Source organism: Callospermophilus lateralis, chromosome 11 (assembly GCF_048772815.1).
Source record: "Callospermophilus lateralis isolate mCalLat2 chromosome 11, mCalLat2.hap1, whole genome shotgun sequence".
Taxonomy (NCBI): Eukaryota; Metazoa; Chordata; class Mammalia; order Rodentia; family Sciuridae; genus Callospermophilus; species Callospermophilus lateralis.
The window spans coordinates 417,147-432,882 of NC_135315.1; the positions used below are offsets into that span (position 1 = coordinate 417,147).

Sequence of the window (15,736 nt, forward strand, 5' to 3'; positions counted from 1 at the left end):
GAGCAACACGAATTAACGGGAAAGTGCGATATTCGCACTGGTGCTGAAACACCTAGGCAGCCTCCAGGACCTGCCACACAGGCTGCACCTCGGAAACCCAGCTCGACCTACGAGGGGAGAACAGACCTCTCCCAGGCAGAGCCTGCTGGGCCTCAGAGTCAAAATAACCACAGGAAAGGGAAGGACGCCTGTGCTGACCTCAGAGGCCCAGAGTCAGGATCAGGGTGCAGGGCACCCGCCAGGCTCACAGCCAGCAGCCACTCGCCCACAAGACACGCCAGACCCCGCGTGCAGCGGCGCTGCCCAGGCCCTGCCAGGCAGCGATCACCAAGTCGGCCTTGACACCGCCATGAGGGGAGCTGATGCGGCTGGCGGGCCACTGGCACATGAGTCCAGAGTCCCCTCAGCACTTACGTGGAACCCAGGGAAAGGCGGAGGGCACACTGTGAGTGCCGCCCGTGGGTTCAGTAACAAAGACAGACCCCACCACGAGCCAGAGTTGCACACGAGGTGTTTCCCAACATTCCAGAATCTCCACCTTTTCTACGGAGCACACCTTGGTTTTATGGGGGGGGGACAGGTCTCACCGAGTTGCCAGGTTGGCCTTGAACTCCTGGCCTCAGGTGATCCTCCTGCCTCCCTGAGCCAGTGAGCCCAACATACCTTGGCTTCCAGTTAGATACCTAATTCTCCAGATCGAGGCCATCAAGAAAAAGGTGTGTTTTCCCCGCTACAGGGTTTCCCTGAAGTCACACTCCCGCCGAACCACCGCAGCACAGGGGTGGCAGCATCAGGAGCCTCCGAAAACGCTGGAGACCAGGAGCTCAGCCAACAGGAAGCAGGCACAGTGGGGAGTGATCTTGAGCCTCAACAGGGCCACTCTCCCCGCCCATAGGCAGCTACAGGCTCCTCAGAAGGAGTCCCAAGGCCTCTGGCAGGTGCTGCCCCTGCCCAGCCAACCCTGGGGCCCACCCTAGAGGGTCCTGATCCACAGGCACCGGCTCCAGCACAGCGCACTAGCTGCTGGGCACCAGGTGGCACTGCCACCCCACTCCAGGCGCCCGGGCTTGGCTGGCTGCTCCCGCAGGAACCCAGGAGTGAGCCAAATTCAGGTTTTGCCCTTCCCTGGCCCAGCTCAGCCTGGATCTACCATAAGAGGAATCACAAGAATCACACAACAGATACCACCCTTCACTAAGGAGGTCAGCAACATCTGCAGGATCCCACCCATGGCAAACAGAGGGCTCTTGGCTCGTCCTGACTTTCAACCTTGACCTTTGCAGTACTTCCATCGCAGACCCCTCAACTCTCACTCCACTGTCAGAACTCATCCCAGGATGTGGCTTAGGGTGGTGGCTGTATGCAGAGTGTTCAGAGCGAGGGCTGGTCCTGGGGACAGACTGGAAGCAGCACAGGAGCACAGTGACCACGTGTGGGTGGACACACGGCTCCAGGGCAGCAGGCCACAGCGCTCACTCGTGTAAAGAGAAAGAACCCTGCCCTCTCTTCAGCCCTCGCTACAGCTGGGCGCCCTGCCGAGGCTCGTCCTCCCTCCTCGGGTCCACTCCCGAGCACGCAGCCAGACATCTCATGGCCCCCAACACTCGACAAAGCCAGCGTCTGCCACCATGTGGAGGACCCCCAAGGCAGAGTGCCAGTCGTCGCCCGGCAGAGACCACCACAGGATCCACGACACCAACCGCCACGGGATCCACGACACCAACCGCCACGGGATCCACGACACCAACCGCCACGGGATCCACGACACCAACCGCCACGGGATCCACGACACCAACCACCACAGGATTCACGACACCAACCAGGGGAGAAGACGTCTTCAGATCCCATCAGAGGAGACACGGACATCCTCAATGCCACACGCCAGCTTCCCTCGCCTTCACACTGGGTCCTGTCCTGGTGGCCAACCCAGCTGACTAGAGACCGTCTCGCAGGATATCTGGAGACTTCCACCACAAGCCACATACCTGTGCACTCAGATCTCTGACCCTGGCATGAGCTGCTCCTGAAGGGACCCTCAAAGGCAGAAGCTGCTACCACCCAGAGGAGGCAGCCACGCCTGGGGACTTCCTGTACACTCTGGGCTGCCTCCTGGGCAAGACCTATCGGGTGACTCTGCAAGCCCAGGCCAGCCTCGTGTGACTATTGCAGGTGCAGATGTCCTTCTGCATGGACTGACAGACACATGCAACCAACATCACGCAAACCGCCCATCAACAAACACAGCCAGCAACCTCCAGGACTTACCTAGACACAAGGACAGCAGCCGCGTCTCGGGCCTTGTCACTGACAGCCAGGTAGGCCTGCAAGAATTTGACAGACGTCAACTTAACATTCTTGCTTCCCTAGAAAATAACTGAACGTTGTTACTTGTACAATATGAGGTGGAAGCTGATACTGCTGCCGCATCACGGCTGGGCCTAGCCCAAGTCTCCGCACCGCCAGTGAGGAAAGACATCCGCTGCCCTGTCACCCTGGGCTCTGCCCAATCATCCCAAATTCAAAATAGGGTGAGCGAATCTTACCTCCCTGGAAAACAGAGTTCAAGAAAACACAAAAGTACCCAAAGTCTGCTGAATGAGCACAACCTCACGCAGCACAAGCCGGAGAAGGGTGCGGGCAGCAGGTCAAGGGCACAGCCACACTCACCTGAGCTATGCGCAGGATGCGGTCCATCGTGGACACTCGCGTCTCCTCAGGCTGGGTGAGGAGGTTTCCATCAAAACGTGAAAAATCAAAAGGGATGAGGCAGGTCATGGAGAGCCACAGGAGCAGCATGTAGCGCGTCTCCCAGGTCTGGGAAGTCAAGCCACAGAGGGCCCTGTCAGGGACGGCGGGCCTGCGCTCCTCCAAGGCTGGCCCAGGCCTCCACACCGCTGACCAGAGCCTGGGGCACTTACATCCTCAGCCCCACATCCTCCCATGTCCCCACCACACGCACAGACAGGAACAGAATGAACACAGAAGAATCCTATCCAAAATGTAAAGGGGCCTTTATTTTGGTATCGGGCATTGAACCCAGAGGCACTCAACCACTGAGCCACATCCCCAGCCCTTTCTTGTATTTTATTGAGAAACAGGGTCTTGCTGAGATGCTTAGGGCTTCACTAAGTTGCTGAGGCTGGCTTTGAACTCACAATCCGCCTGCCTCAGCCTCCTGAGCTGCTGATGGGATTAGAGGCGTGTGCCACTGTACCTGGTGCAAATGGGCCTTTTGAGAAAAGGAGAGACAGATGAAAAGACTTAAAAGTAAAGAAAAGGGGCTGGGGATGTGGCTCAAGTGGGAGCGCGCTCGCCTGGCATGCGTGCGGCCCGGGTTCGATCCTCAGCACCACATACAAAGATGTTGTGTCCGCCAAAAACTGAAAAATAAATATTAAAAAAAAAAAAAAAAAAAAGTAAAGAAAAGACTCTCAACTGGCACTACAAAGGGATGCCCGGGAGCCAGAGTGCAGCTCCCTGGTGGAGCCCTTGCCCAGTGCCCATGGGCTCTGGGTTCCACCCCAACACTCAGCAAAGCACAAAACACAGGAAAGGAAGGCTTATATTTCAGTAATAGAAGACAAGAGTCCGCAGCAGCTGTGCAGGCCTTCCACAGGTACCAGCCGCAGCAAGGAGAGAGGCCCCGACGGAGAAGACAGCAGCAAGTCTCCAACAGGCACAGTCACCTTCCTGAACGCACAGTGGGTAGGCCAGGAGCCCACAGGCAGCCCTGTGCCTCAAGAGGGCCAGTGGAAAGGCTGGCCCTTTCTGGCCTCTGGGAACATGGACTCCAGCAGGGCTCCGTGGGCCCAGTGCTCAAGGGTGCTGAGGTGCACACAGCGGAGCCTGCACAGGCACCCGCCTTCCTCCAGCTCTGCATTGGCACCAGCCAGACCAGTGCCTGCACGACCAGCCCCAGTGAACACCCAGGTGCTCGGCTGGGACCGTGCCCCACCATGTGGCCATGACGTGCTATTAGGGTGGCCCATGCCCTGTGCCCTCCAGGCAGCAGCGACCTGGCTTTGCCCGCACCCTCCCCTTGCTGACTGGCTCGGTGTGCTCGGCTGCAACCGCCACCCCAGGAATGTCAGTCCCTGGGGCCTCGGGGACCCAGCACAGTCACACTCAAGCTAAAAGGGTATCTTTTCTTTGTAAAGGACACACTTCAGAGGAGAATAATTGAAAGCACCACAAGTAGAAACTAAAGGGAACGTCAAAAGAAGAGGGGGATGATAGGAAACCAGGCAGAGGGAGGGAGGCAGGAGGGCTGCCCCACGAGAGCAGCGGGGGGGAGGGGGAGGGGGAGGGGGAGGGGGGCAGTGCGCACCTCATGGTCTTTAGGGTTCTGACCCGAGAACATGTCCAGCACAGGCTGCACGTCAACTACTTCGTGAGGAAATAAACGAAGAAATACCTTGTAGCCGCGAACCTACCAAATAAAAAGACACTGAATCACATACACAGTGACAACACGGTCTTCCTCCTCTCATCAAGAATCACTCCAGCAGGCTCCCGGCCCAGTGCTCAAGGGTGCCTGTGGGTACGGAGTGGAGCCTGCACAGGCTCATGCCTCCCCCGGCTCTGCAGCTGGCACACAGCCCCGCTGGAGTCCATGTTCCCAGAGGCCAGAAGGGGCCAGCCTTGCCACTGGCCCTCCTGAGGCACAGGGCTGCCTGCAGGCTTCTAGCCCCCTACTGTGCATTCAGTGCCCCCAGGGATGTAGGGGAATTGTCACATCCCAGTGACACCACTTAGCAAAATCAAAGGAACAGTTCAGGAGCGCTCTGCCTCCCAGTTCAGCCCACTCATTAAATGTGTTCTGACCCAGATCAGCCAACAAAGCTCTGTAGCTCGTCAGAAATACACACAATACAAAATAGCCACTTCTACCTTGTTCACATGATTGTCCCAACAGTCCTGAGGAGTAGATCCCCACAAGCATCAAAGATCCCCATACTCACTAACGCTTCCATAAACATCTACAGTTTCTCTTGCCAGTGAGGACCTCTGCAGGAATACTGCAACGTGCGGCCTCAGCAACCATAAGCCCCATGCAGAGCCAGCTCCAGGTTCACTCCCAGGGTGGGACCTGCAGACTCCCCTTGGGTGGGCCACCAGGTGGGCACCACCAGGAGCCTGCAAGGAAGTAGGACATGGGTCTGCAGGCCAGATTCCCAACACGCTCATCCCTGCATTAAAGTACAAGCAGGACTTCCATTTCCACCAAGTTTTTCGGCTTTTTCCTCATAAGAAAGTTTTTGTTTGGGACAAAGGATGCCCCAGGTCACTGAGACCTGAGCTCCCAGATAGAGACCTGCAGCTGTCTGAGACCACAATCCTCAGCAGGACACTCTGGAGAGCAACTTTTGACCAGTATGTTAAGAAAGCTTCTGTCAACTCTCAGTCTATGCAAATATTACCTTGGTGATGATGTAGAGAAATTTAAAAGCCAGATGTACAAGGGCAGTTGGGGACGTCTTATCTCGCACCATGTCCAACAACAAGTTCATCATCCACTCTAGAGAAAGAGACATTAGACATTTGCTATAAAATTAAACATCAATGTGACATCAAAACAGGATGGAGAACAAAAGGATGGTTCAAGGTTAACAACCCACATGACTAAGAATAAACAGAGCAGCAGAAACGTGTGTTCACCTGGGCCATCTCTGGAAGGGCAGGCACCTTGGGACAACGTGCATTTCTGCTCCCCACCCCCTTACACTACTGGAATGGAAACTGGGGTACTCTGAGCCACAAACCAGCCCTTTTTATCTTGAGACAGAGTCTCATGAGGTTGTTGACGCTGGCTTTGAACTTGCAATCCTCCTGCCTCTCCTTCCCAAGTCGCTGGGATAACAGGCGTGCACCGCCATGCCTGGCCCACACCTAGATCTTCATGAATCTTAATAGATGAAGAACAACAGCCAGCACTGCCAGAGCACTGGCCTAGCACGTACGAGGCCCCGAGTTCAATCCCCAGAACCCCAAGGAGACAACCCGCACAGGCTGATCAGAAAGACAATATCAAGAGCCGGACAGCATGCAGAGCTGCAGGATCGTGCCACTGGCGGGAGCGCAGAGTGGTGTCTGCAAGAAGGTGGGGGCGCTTGACGTGGCCAGCCAAGAAAACGAGAGCTCACATGCACCCAAAGATGGCCCATGAAGGCCCAAGGTAGCACTCAAGGTGATGTCAAGCCTGCCTGACCAACACCTGCCACTGGGCAGCAGAACAGACTCAGTTTCTCACGCAGAGGCAGGAGCAGACTGCTGAGGCAGACTGACAACCCTCGGGGACATTCCTTCAAGGAGATCGCCAGGAAGTATAAAGGTCAAGTGGTTTGCAGCGAGCCAGCCCACAGGTGGGGTCCAGGCCAGGGGAGAAGCTGCCTCAGAGGACCCAGGCACACTTTGGGAGAACAGAAATGCTCTATACCTAGACAAGGGTGGGGCGTGCACGGGCTAAAACTCAAAAGGCTGACTCTCAAAAGAGATGCATTTTATCGTACATTGAGTTATAGCTCCATGATGTTAATCCGAAATTTTTTTTTTTTTTTAAAGAGAGAGAGAGAGAGAATTTTAATATTTACTTTTTAGTTCTTGGCAGACACAACATCTTTGTTTGTATGTGGTGCTGAGGATCGAACCCGGGCTGCACGCATGCCAGGCGAGCACGCTACCGCTTGAGCCACATCCCCAGCCCCAATCCGAAAAATTTTAAAAGGTTAGAATGTATAGCCAGGGATAAAAGATCAAGTTGGAATTATTCACAAACTAGATAACTATTTACCTGCTTAGAAAACCTAAAAGAAACAACCAAAACACAACACCTCCAAAGTAAATATTTCCTTTCACAGTGAAACTTACCAACACAATGCTTGGGAAATCAGCCACCACAACAGACCTCGTGCTACAGGGTTCTACTCTGAAATGCTGAGGCCTTGCAAAGATCCAGCAGTGGTCGCAGGGACAGAGACATGGGGGGACCACCCAGCAAGTACACTTCAAAGTTGAACTCTGAGGCAAAGCCGGTGTTGTTTTTCAGGAAAAAGTATTGATACATATATTCTCTGTTATAATGTTGCCAGTTAAAAAAGCAAGAATACAAAACTCTTTGCTGGATGCCAGGTATAATCAGCCATAAATACCCCAGCAACTATGGAGGCTGAGTGGGGGAGGATGGCAAGTTTGACACCACCCTCATCACCATAGCAAGACCCTATCTCAAAATAAAAAATAAAAAGGACCAGGGATGTGACTCAGCGGTAAAGCACCCTAGGTTCAATCCCCAGTACCCCCAAAAAACTGTTTCACAAAAACAATGAAAGATTAAAAAAAAAATCTAGAAATCAATTTAAAAAATTTCTAAAAGTTCTAAAGAAAATTACCAAACTTTACTGAGCGAAATAAAGGACTGGAATAATCAGGAAGACAACACTGTTCCCAGGAAACCGAGCCCCATACAGACACCTGCCCTGCATAAATCTGCACCCCTGACAATTCCAGGTATGGGTAGCAGAGTCACTCTGAAGCTTCTCTGCATGAACAAAAGGGCTGGAACACAAGAAGGCGGATGCTGGAAGAAACACAGCAGCTGCTGGAGCCCAGGACAGGAGCCTGAGCACAGGGCGGCCTCAGAAACAGCCCTCTGGGACCGGGCTGGGTGGGCACGGGCAGTGGGCCTTCCAGCAGGGGAGGGTCTGCTGAATCACTCAACAAACAAACTTCCTAAAGGTACCAGCACAGGCCAGGCACAAAGGAGGGGTAGTTTGACAACCCAAAGTTTTTAACACTTCAGTTCCTTGCAGCACATGTCTTTAAAAAGCAAAAGCAGCTGGACACTGTGTCCCAGAATAAAAAACAAAAAGGGCTGGGGGCCTGGCTCAATGGTGGAGCAACCAGTGCTCAATCCCCAGTACTGAAAAAATAGGCAATAGCAGAGCAATGAACTGCGGGCCATGAAAGAACCAGCATCACTGTCCTCCCAGAGGACAGTGGGCGACAGAACACACACAGCCTTGGGAGCTCCTCGGACATGTCCTTCCCTGATCCATCAGACAGGTCGGGGCAGAAAGGCAGCATGGCCCACCGTGACAGCACCAGCACTGGGCCCTCCCTGGACGCCTGAGCTGTGGCTGCTAGGAGACGGCCTGGGCAGCAATGCCATGCTGCACTCAACACAGCCAGATCCCCAGTCGGGCACCAGTGGCTTCCCTGCAGCCAACGACAAGGACTCCAGCATTCAGATGATGAGCAGGAGGCCACCAGAGACTCTGGGGATTCAAGTTGGCCGCAGGGTCCCTGGCTGGTCACTCGCTGTGTAACACGGGGAAGCTGCCCAACCCTTCAAAGCTGTGCTTCAGTTTCCCAATCTGCAAAGCATGGCTGGCCTTGCTCAGAGACTGTGAGATTACTGCAGTGATTTTATAAGGTGAGTCATTAAAAAACCAGAGCAAGGGCTGGGGCTGGGGCTCACTGGTAGAGGGCTTGCCTAGCATGTGTGAGGCCCTGGGTTCAATTCTCAAAACCGCATATAAATAAACAAATAAAGATCCATCTATAACTAATAAAAAAATTTAAAAAAAAAAAAAAAAACAGAACGAGACAAATATCAAGAGCAAACAGAGGCGGACCATTCACCAAGCACTAAATAAATTTAAGGGTACAGGCAACAAACACTTCACCCTTGCCTGGAAACTACAAAATGAGATGAGAAACATAATAATAATAATAAAAACCTATGCCTCTTTTCTCGTTAACAGGCAACTTTGTGTAAGTAAAGATTTCAAACATCCAAATTATCCTGGCAAGGAGGTAAAACCACTTTCCTTCATGGACAGAGGAAGTATAATTAAACCCACAGGCCTACACGCCTCTCTGGGAAACTGCCAAGACAAGGCCCAGAGGAGGTACAGGGAGCCTCACACTCAGGGCTGTGAAGGACACCCACAAGAAGACGCAGGTGACCACACAGAGCTGCCCCGACTGCTCCAGGACCCAGACACAAGACAGCAGTTCAAGTAGCCCCAGAGCCTGCAGGGGGAGGCTGCGAGCTGCAGGAGAACGCAGACACACGGTCTGCTCAGCAACACTGCACACGGCCGGCTGCGAGAGCTCCAGGCTCACACCACCAGGCGCAGCCCAAAGCAGGGAGGGCAAGACCACATCCACCTCAGGACACCAGCAAGCAACTCAGGAAGAGGGCGGAGGCACTCCCTGGAGAGAGCAAGGAGCACAGGGAAGTCTACCAGAACCCTGCAATGGGAAGATGCTAGGCCACCATCTCACCCCTCGGAGGACACTGACCCGTCCACCCTGACACTGCCGCATCTCCACCACCTACCACCTCACAGGACATCTGCCCGTCCACCCTCACACTGCCGCATCTCCACCACCTACCACCTCACAGGACATCTGCCCGTCCACCCTCACACTGCCGCATCTCCTCCCTCTACCACCTCACAGGACATCTGCCCGTCCACCCTCACACTGCCGCTTCTCCTCCCTCTACCACCTCACAGGACATCTGCCCGTCCACCCTCACACTGCCGCATCTCCTCCCTCTACCACCTCACAGGACATCTGCCCGTCCACCCTCACACTGCCGCATCTCCTCCCTCTACCACCTCACAGGACATCTGCCCGTCCACCCTCACACTGCCGCTTCTCCTCCACCTACCACCTCACAGGACATCTGCCCGTCCACCCTCACACTGCCGCTTCTCCTCCACCTACCACCTCACAGGACATCTGCCCGTCCACCCTCACACTGCCGCATCTCCTCCCCCTACCACCTCACAGGACATCTGCCCGTCCACCCTCACACTGCCGCATCTCCTCCCTCTACCACCTCACAGGACATCTGCCCGTCCACCCTCACACTGCCGCATCTCCTCCCCCTACCACCTCACAGGACATCTGCCCGTCCACCCTCACACTGCCGCATCTCCTCCCTCTACCACCTCACAGGACATCTGCCCGTCCACCCTCACACTGCCGCTTCTCCACCACCTACCACCTCACAGGACATCTGCCCGTCCACCCTCACACTGCCGCATCTCCTCCCTCTACCACCTCACAGGACATCTGCCCGTCCACCCTCACACTGCCGCATCTCCTCCCTCTACCACCTCACAGGACATCTGCCCGTCCACCCTCACACTGCCGCTTCTCCTCCCTCTACCACCTCACAGGACATCTGCCCGTCCACCCTCACACTGCCGCATCTCCTCCCTCTACCACCTCACAGGACATCTGCCCGTCCACCCTCACACTGCCGCATCTCCTCCCTCTACCACCTCACAGGACATCTGCCCGTCCACCCTCACACTGCCGCATCTCCACCACCTACCACCTCACAGGACATCTGCCCGTCCACCCTCACACTGCCGCATCTCCACCACCTACCACCTCACAGGACATCTGCCCGTCCACCCTCACACTGCCGCATCTCCTCCACCTACCACCTCACAGGACATCTGCCCGTCCACCCTCACACTGCCGCTTCTCCTCCCTCTATCACCTCACAGGACATCTGCCCGTCCACCCTCACACTGCCGCATCTCCTCCACCTACCACCTCACAGGACATCTGCCCGTCCACCCTCACACTGCCGCATCTCCTCCACCTACCACCTCACAGGACATCTGCCCGTCCACCCTCACACTGCCCCATCTCCTCCCTCTACCACCTCACAGGACATCTGCCCGTCCACCCTCACACTGCCGCATCTCCTCCACCTACCACCTCACAGGACATCTGCCCGTCCACCCTCACACTGCCGCTTCTCCTCCACCTACCACCTCACAGGACATCTGCCCGTCCACCCTCACACTGCCGCATCTCCTCCACCTACCACCTCACAGGACATCTGCCCGTCCACCCTCACACTGCCGCATCTCCTCCACCTACCACCTCACAGGACATCTGCCCGTCCACCCTCACACTGCCGCATCTCCACCACCTACCACCTCACAGGACATCTGCCCGTCCACCCTCACACTGCCGCTTCTCCTCCCTCTACCACCTCACAGGACATCTGCCCGTCCACCCTCACACTGCCGCATCTCCACCACCTACCACCTCACAGGACATCTGCCCGTCCACCCTCACACTGCCGCATCTCCACCACCTACCACCTCACAGGACATCTGCCCGTCCACCCTCACACTGCCGCATCTCCTCCCTCTACCACCTCACAGGACATCTGCCCGTCCACCCTCACACTGCCGCATCTCCACCACCTACCACCTCACAGGACATCTGCCCGTCCACCCTCACACTGCCGCATCTCCTCCACCTACCACCTCACAGGACATCTGCCCGTCCACCCTCACACTGCCGCATCTCCTCCCCCTACCACCTCACAGGACATCTGCCCGTCCACCCTCACACTGCCGCATCTCCTCCACCTACCACCTCACAGGACATCTGCCCGTCCACCCTCACACTGCCGCTTCTCCTCCACCTACCACCTCACAGGACATCTGCCCGTCCACCCTCACACTGCCGCATCTCCTCCACCTACCACCTCACAGGACATCTGCCCGTCCACCCTCACACTGCCGCATCTCCTCCACCTACCACCTCACAGGACATCTGCCCGTCCACCCTCACACTGCCGCATCTCCACCACCTACCACCTCACAGGACATCTGCCCGTCCACCCTCACACTGCCGCATCTCCTCCCTCTACCACCTCACAGGACATCTGCCCGTCCACCCTCACACTGCCGCATCTCCTCCCTCTACCACCTCACAGGACATCTGCCCGTCCACCCTCACACTGCCCCATCTCCACCACCTACCACCTCACAGGACATCTGCCCGTCCACCCTCACACTGCCGCATCTCCTCCACCTACCACCTCACAGGACATCTGCCCGTCCACCCTCACACTGCCGCATCTCCACCACCTACCACCTCACAGGACATCTGCCCGTCCACCCTCACACTGCCGCATCTCCTCCCTCTACCACCTCACAGGACATCTGCCCGTCCACCCTCACACTGCTGCATCTCCACCACCTACCACCTCACAGGACATCTGCCCGTCCACCCTCACACTGCCGCATCTCCTCCACCTACCACCTCACAGGACATCTGCCCGTCCACCCTCACACTGCCGCATCTCCACCACCTACCACCTCACAGGACATCTGCCCGTCCACCCTCACACTGCCGCATCTCCTCCACCTACCACCTCACAGGACATCTGCCCGTCCACCCTCACACTGCCGCATCTCCTCCCTCTACCACCTCACAGGACATCTGCCCGTCCACCCTCACACTGCCGCATCTCCACCCTCTACCACCTCACAGGACATCTGCCCGTCCACCCTCACACTGCCGCATCTCCACCACCTACCACCTCACAGGACATCTGCCCGTCCACCCTCACACTGCCGCATCTCCACCACCTACCACCTCACAGGACATCTGCCCGTCCACCCTCACACTGCCGCATCTCCTCCACCTACCACCTCACAGGACATCTGCCCGTCCACCCTCACACTGCCGCATCTCCTCCCCCTACCACCTCACAGGACATCTGCCCGTCCACCCTCACACTGCCGCATCTCCACCACCTACCACCTCACAGGACATCTGCCCGTCCACCCTCACACTGCCGCATCTCCACCACCTACCACCTCACAGGACATCTGCCCGTCCACCCTCACACTGCCGCATCTCCTCCACCTACCACCTCACAGGACATCTGCCCGTCCACCCTCACACTGCCGCTTCTCCTCCACCTACCACCTCACAGGACATCTGCCCGTCCACCCTCACACTGCCGCATCTCCACCACCTACCACCTCACAGGACATCTGCCCGTCCACCCTCACACTGCCGCATCTCCACCACCTACCACCTCACAGGACATCTGCCCGTCCACCCTCACACTGCCGCATCTCCTCCCTCTACCACCTCACAGGACATCTGCCCGTCCACCCTCACACTGCCGCTTCTCCTCCCTCTACCACCTCACAGGACATCTGCCCGTCCACCCTCACACTGCCGCATCTCCTCCCTCTACCACCTCACAGGACATCTGCCCGTCCACCCTCACACTGCCGCATCTCCACCACCTACCACCTCACAGGACATCTGCCCGTCCACCCTTAGCACCACAAAAAGAAAAACACCTGCAGTTCTAAAGAACTAAAGATAGGTCTGGGGTTGTAGCTTAGTGGCAGAGTGCTTGCCTACCATATGTGAGGCACTGGGTTCAATTCTCAGCACCACATATAAATAAATGAATAAATAAAGGTCCATCAACAACTAAAACTATATTAAAAAAAAAACACTAAAGACATACAGCAGGTTGCTTACACACACCTGTAATCCCTGAGGCTCAAGGTGCTAAAGCAGCAGGACCATGAATCCAAAACCAGCCTCAGCAACTTAGAGGCTCTAAGCAACTTAGCAAGACCCTGACTCAAAATAAAAAATGAAAAGGACTGGGGATGTGGCTCAGGAGTTAGGCACCCCTAGGTTCAGTCCCTGGCACACCCCCCCCCCCCCCGCAAAAAAGAACTAAATATGTAAATGCATAAGTGAAGGGAAGAAAACTGCCCAGAAGCTGGTGGTCCAGCAGAGGGTGAAGCGTAGCACGTTGCCCTGGCAAGACCAGGTGTTTACGCTGCAGCAGCCAACCCTACAGACCTAGCCACATTGGTATTTTCAATTTAAGTCAGATTAAAAATTCAGTTTCTCAGGGATGTGGTTATAGTTCAGCGGTAGAGTGCTTGCCTTGCACTTGTGAGGTACTGCGTTTGATCCTCAGCACCACATTAAATAAATAAATAGATAGATAGATAGATAGATAAAGATATTGTGTCCATCTTTAAAAAAAAAAAAAAAAACTTTGGGGCTGGGGATGTGGCTCAAGCGGTAGCGCGCTAGCCTGGCATGCATGCGGCCCGGGCTCGATCCTCAGCACCACATACAAACAAGGATGTTGTGTCCGCTGAGAACTAAAAAATAAATATTTAAAAATTCTCTCTCTATAAAAAAAAAAAAAAAAAAAAACTTTTAGAAAAAAATTCAGTTTCTCAATCACACTAGACATATACAGGTGCTCAAGGCCACATGTAGCTAGTGCCAGCCTTGGGGACAGCCCAGATCTAGACCATTCTGTCAGTGAACAAAGTCCTACTGGACAACCCTCTCTGGAGAGGGAAAGCTAGAAGCTGAACTGGGAGCCAGCCCTGGTAACAACGGCTCAGCAGGCCTGGAGAGGGCAAGAGGGGCTGCACAGTGCCCTCAGGCAGAAAAGCAAGTCACCAGGCACTGCAGGCTCCCAGTCGAGCAGCTCTCGAGAAGGTGACCCAACAGTCAAAACAAGGTGGAGGGCTGGGGCTGTAGCTCAGTGGCAAAGTGCTTGCCTCACATGTGCGAGGCACTAGGTTCAATCCTCAGCTCCACATAAAAATAAATAAAGATACTGTGTGTTCATCTACAACTGAGAAAAAATTTTAAAAAATAAATAACAAGGTAAAGAACTTCATCGTCGTGCAAGAGACCAAAAAGTAGAGGACTCAGAGAGAAGCTAAGACCCCAAGGATCACTACAGACAGCCAACATCTAACTCAGCACAAAAGAAAGAGGAGCACAGCAGTGACCACAACACCACAGAGTGATGTCCCTGTACTGCAGGAGAACGTCTTCAGCCATTGTCTACAAATGTCTACAAACATTCCACCTAGGAAGAAAGGCCCAGAGCATGTCAATCCTCAGGGAACTGCAGGTCAGGACACAGGGGGCTGAAACAGGTGCATTCAAGGCCACCTGAGAATCCTATCACTGGGAGAAGAGAAATCCAACATGCGCATGTGCACACCACAGGGCGTCCCTCACACAGGTCTGCACACCCCATCCTCCAGCCTCAGACCAACCCCTGAGTGACAGAGCCCGTGTGAGCCTATGCACCTGCCCCTGCTGCCTCTCCAACCTCGTCACCAGGGCTATCTTCTCCTTCCCAGGTTCAGGACCAGGACAAAAAGAAAAAAAATTAACCCATATGAAATGGTCAAATATTTAAGGACATCCACTGCAGGTCCAGATCAGTGTCTCCATCTATAAAAATGGAGATGGCAGACACTCTCCTTATTTGCTATGGAGATGGAATGGGGACCCGTGTGATGATTAGCAGCAGAACACCCTGTGCCCAAACTTAACAAACTAAGACACACGCAAGAAGAAAAGATGTGTTCCCAAATAGCAGCAGGAGAAAGCAGCTCAGACACATCTGTGCAGAATCTAAAGTGAGACCTAGACTTCAAGTCACACCAAAGGTACACTAGAACTAGCTACCAGGCCTTCCAGCAAATAAGACCTGTACCATGGACACTTCACCCTGGCATCTTCTGGGCCATCACCATTCACAGGACTTTGTGGTCACCTGTACCTGAACCAACAAAATCATCAGTTTCAGTGCTTACCAAGGTGTGGGTCCAACAGATGAGGCTGCTCCTGGTACTTGTCCATTATTACTAAAAAGAAAATAACACAAATATTAACCGTCCACACTCTAAACATGCATGTGAGCCCTGGGGCAGCTCCCCCTTTCACACACACCAAACGTGCATGTGAGCCCTTGCAGCTCCCAGCACACCTAACTTCTGACAGGTGCCACACAGGGTCCTGGGGTGAGCAATCCACCATGCTCCAGCAGGCCACTGTGGCATGGTCTGCTGGTCACTGGCTCAGCACACCCACCTCTTGGGTCCTC

At 54.9% G+C, this 15,736-nt stretch overlaps 1 protein-coding gene across 1 annotated transcript in view; it reads right to left on the minus strand.

The window, feature by feature from the left end:
- Nucleotides 1–15,736, minus strand: part of Tbcd (tubulin folding cofactor D) — a 107,111-nt gene that overhangs the window by 90,186 nt on the left and 1,189 nt on the right. Inside the window, exons 2-6 of the mRNA XM_076869349.2 lie at nucleotides 15,447–15,497; nucleotides 5,421–5,518; nucleotides 4,328–4,429; nucleotides 2,668–2,814; nucleotides 2,266–2,321 (exon numbers count right to left, since the gene is read on the minus strand). Of these exons, the coding sequence (XP_076725464.2) occupies nucleotides 2,266–2,321; nucleotides 2,668–2,814; nucleotides 4,328–4,429; nucleotides 5,421–5,518; nucleotides 15,447–15,497 (454 nt within the window). The remainder of the gene's footprint in view (nucleotides 1–2,265; nucleotides 2,322–2,667; nucleotides 2,815–4,327; nucleotides 4,430–5,420; nucleotides 5,519–15,446; nucleotides 15,498–15,736) is intronic.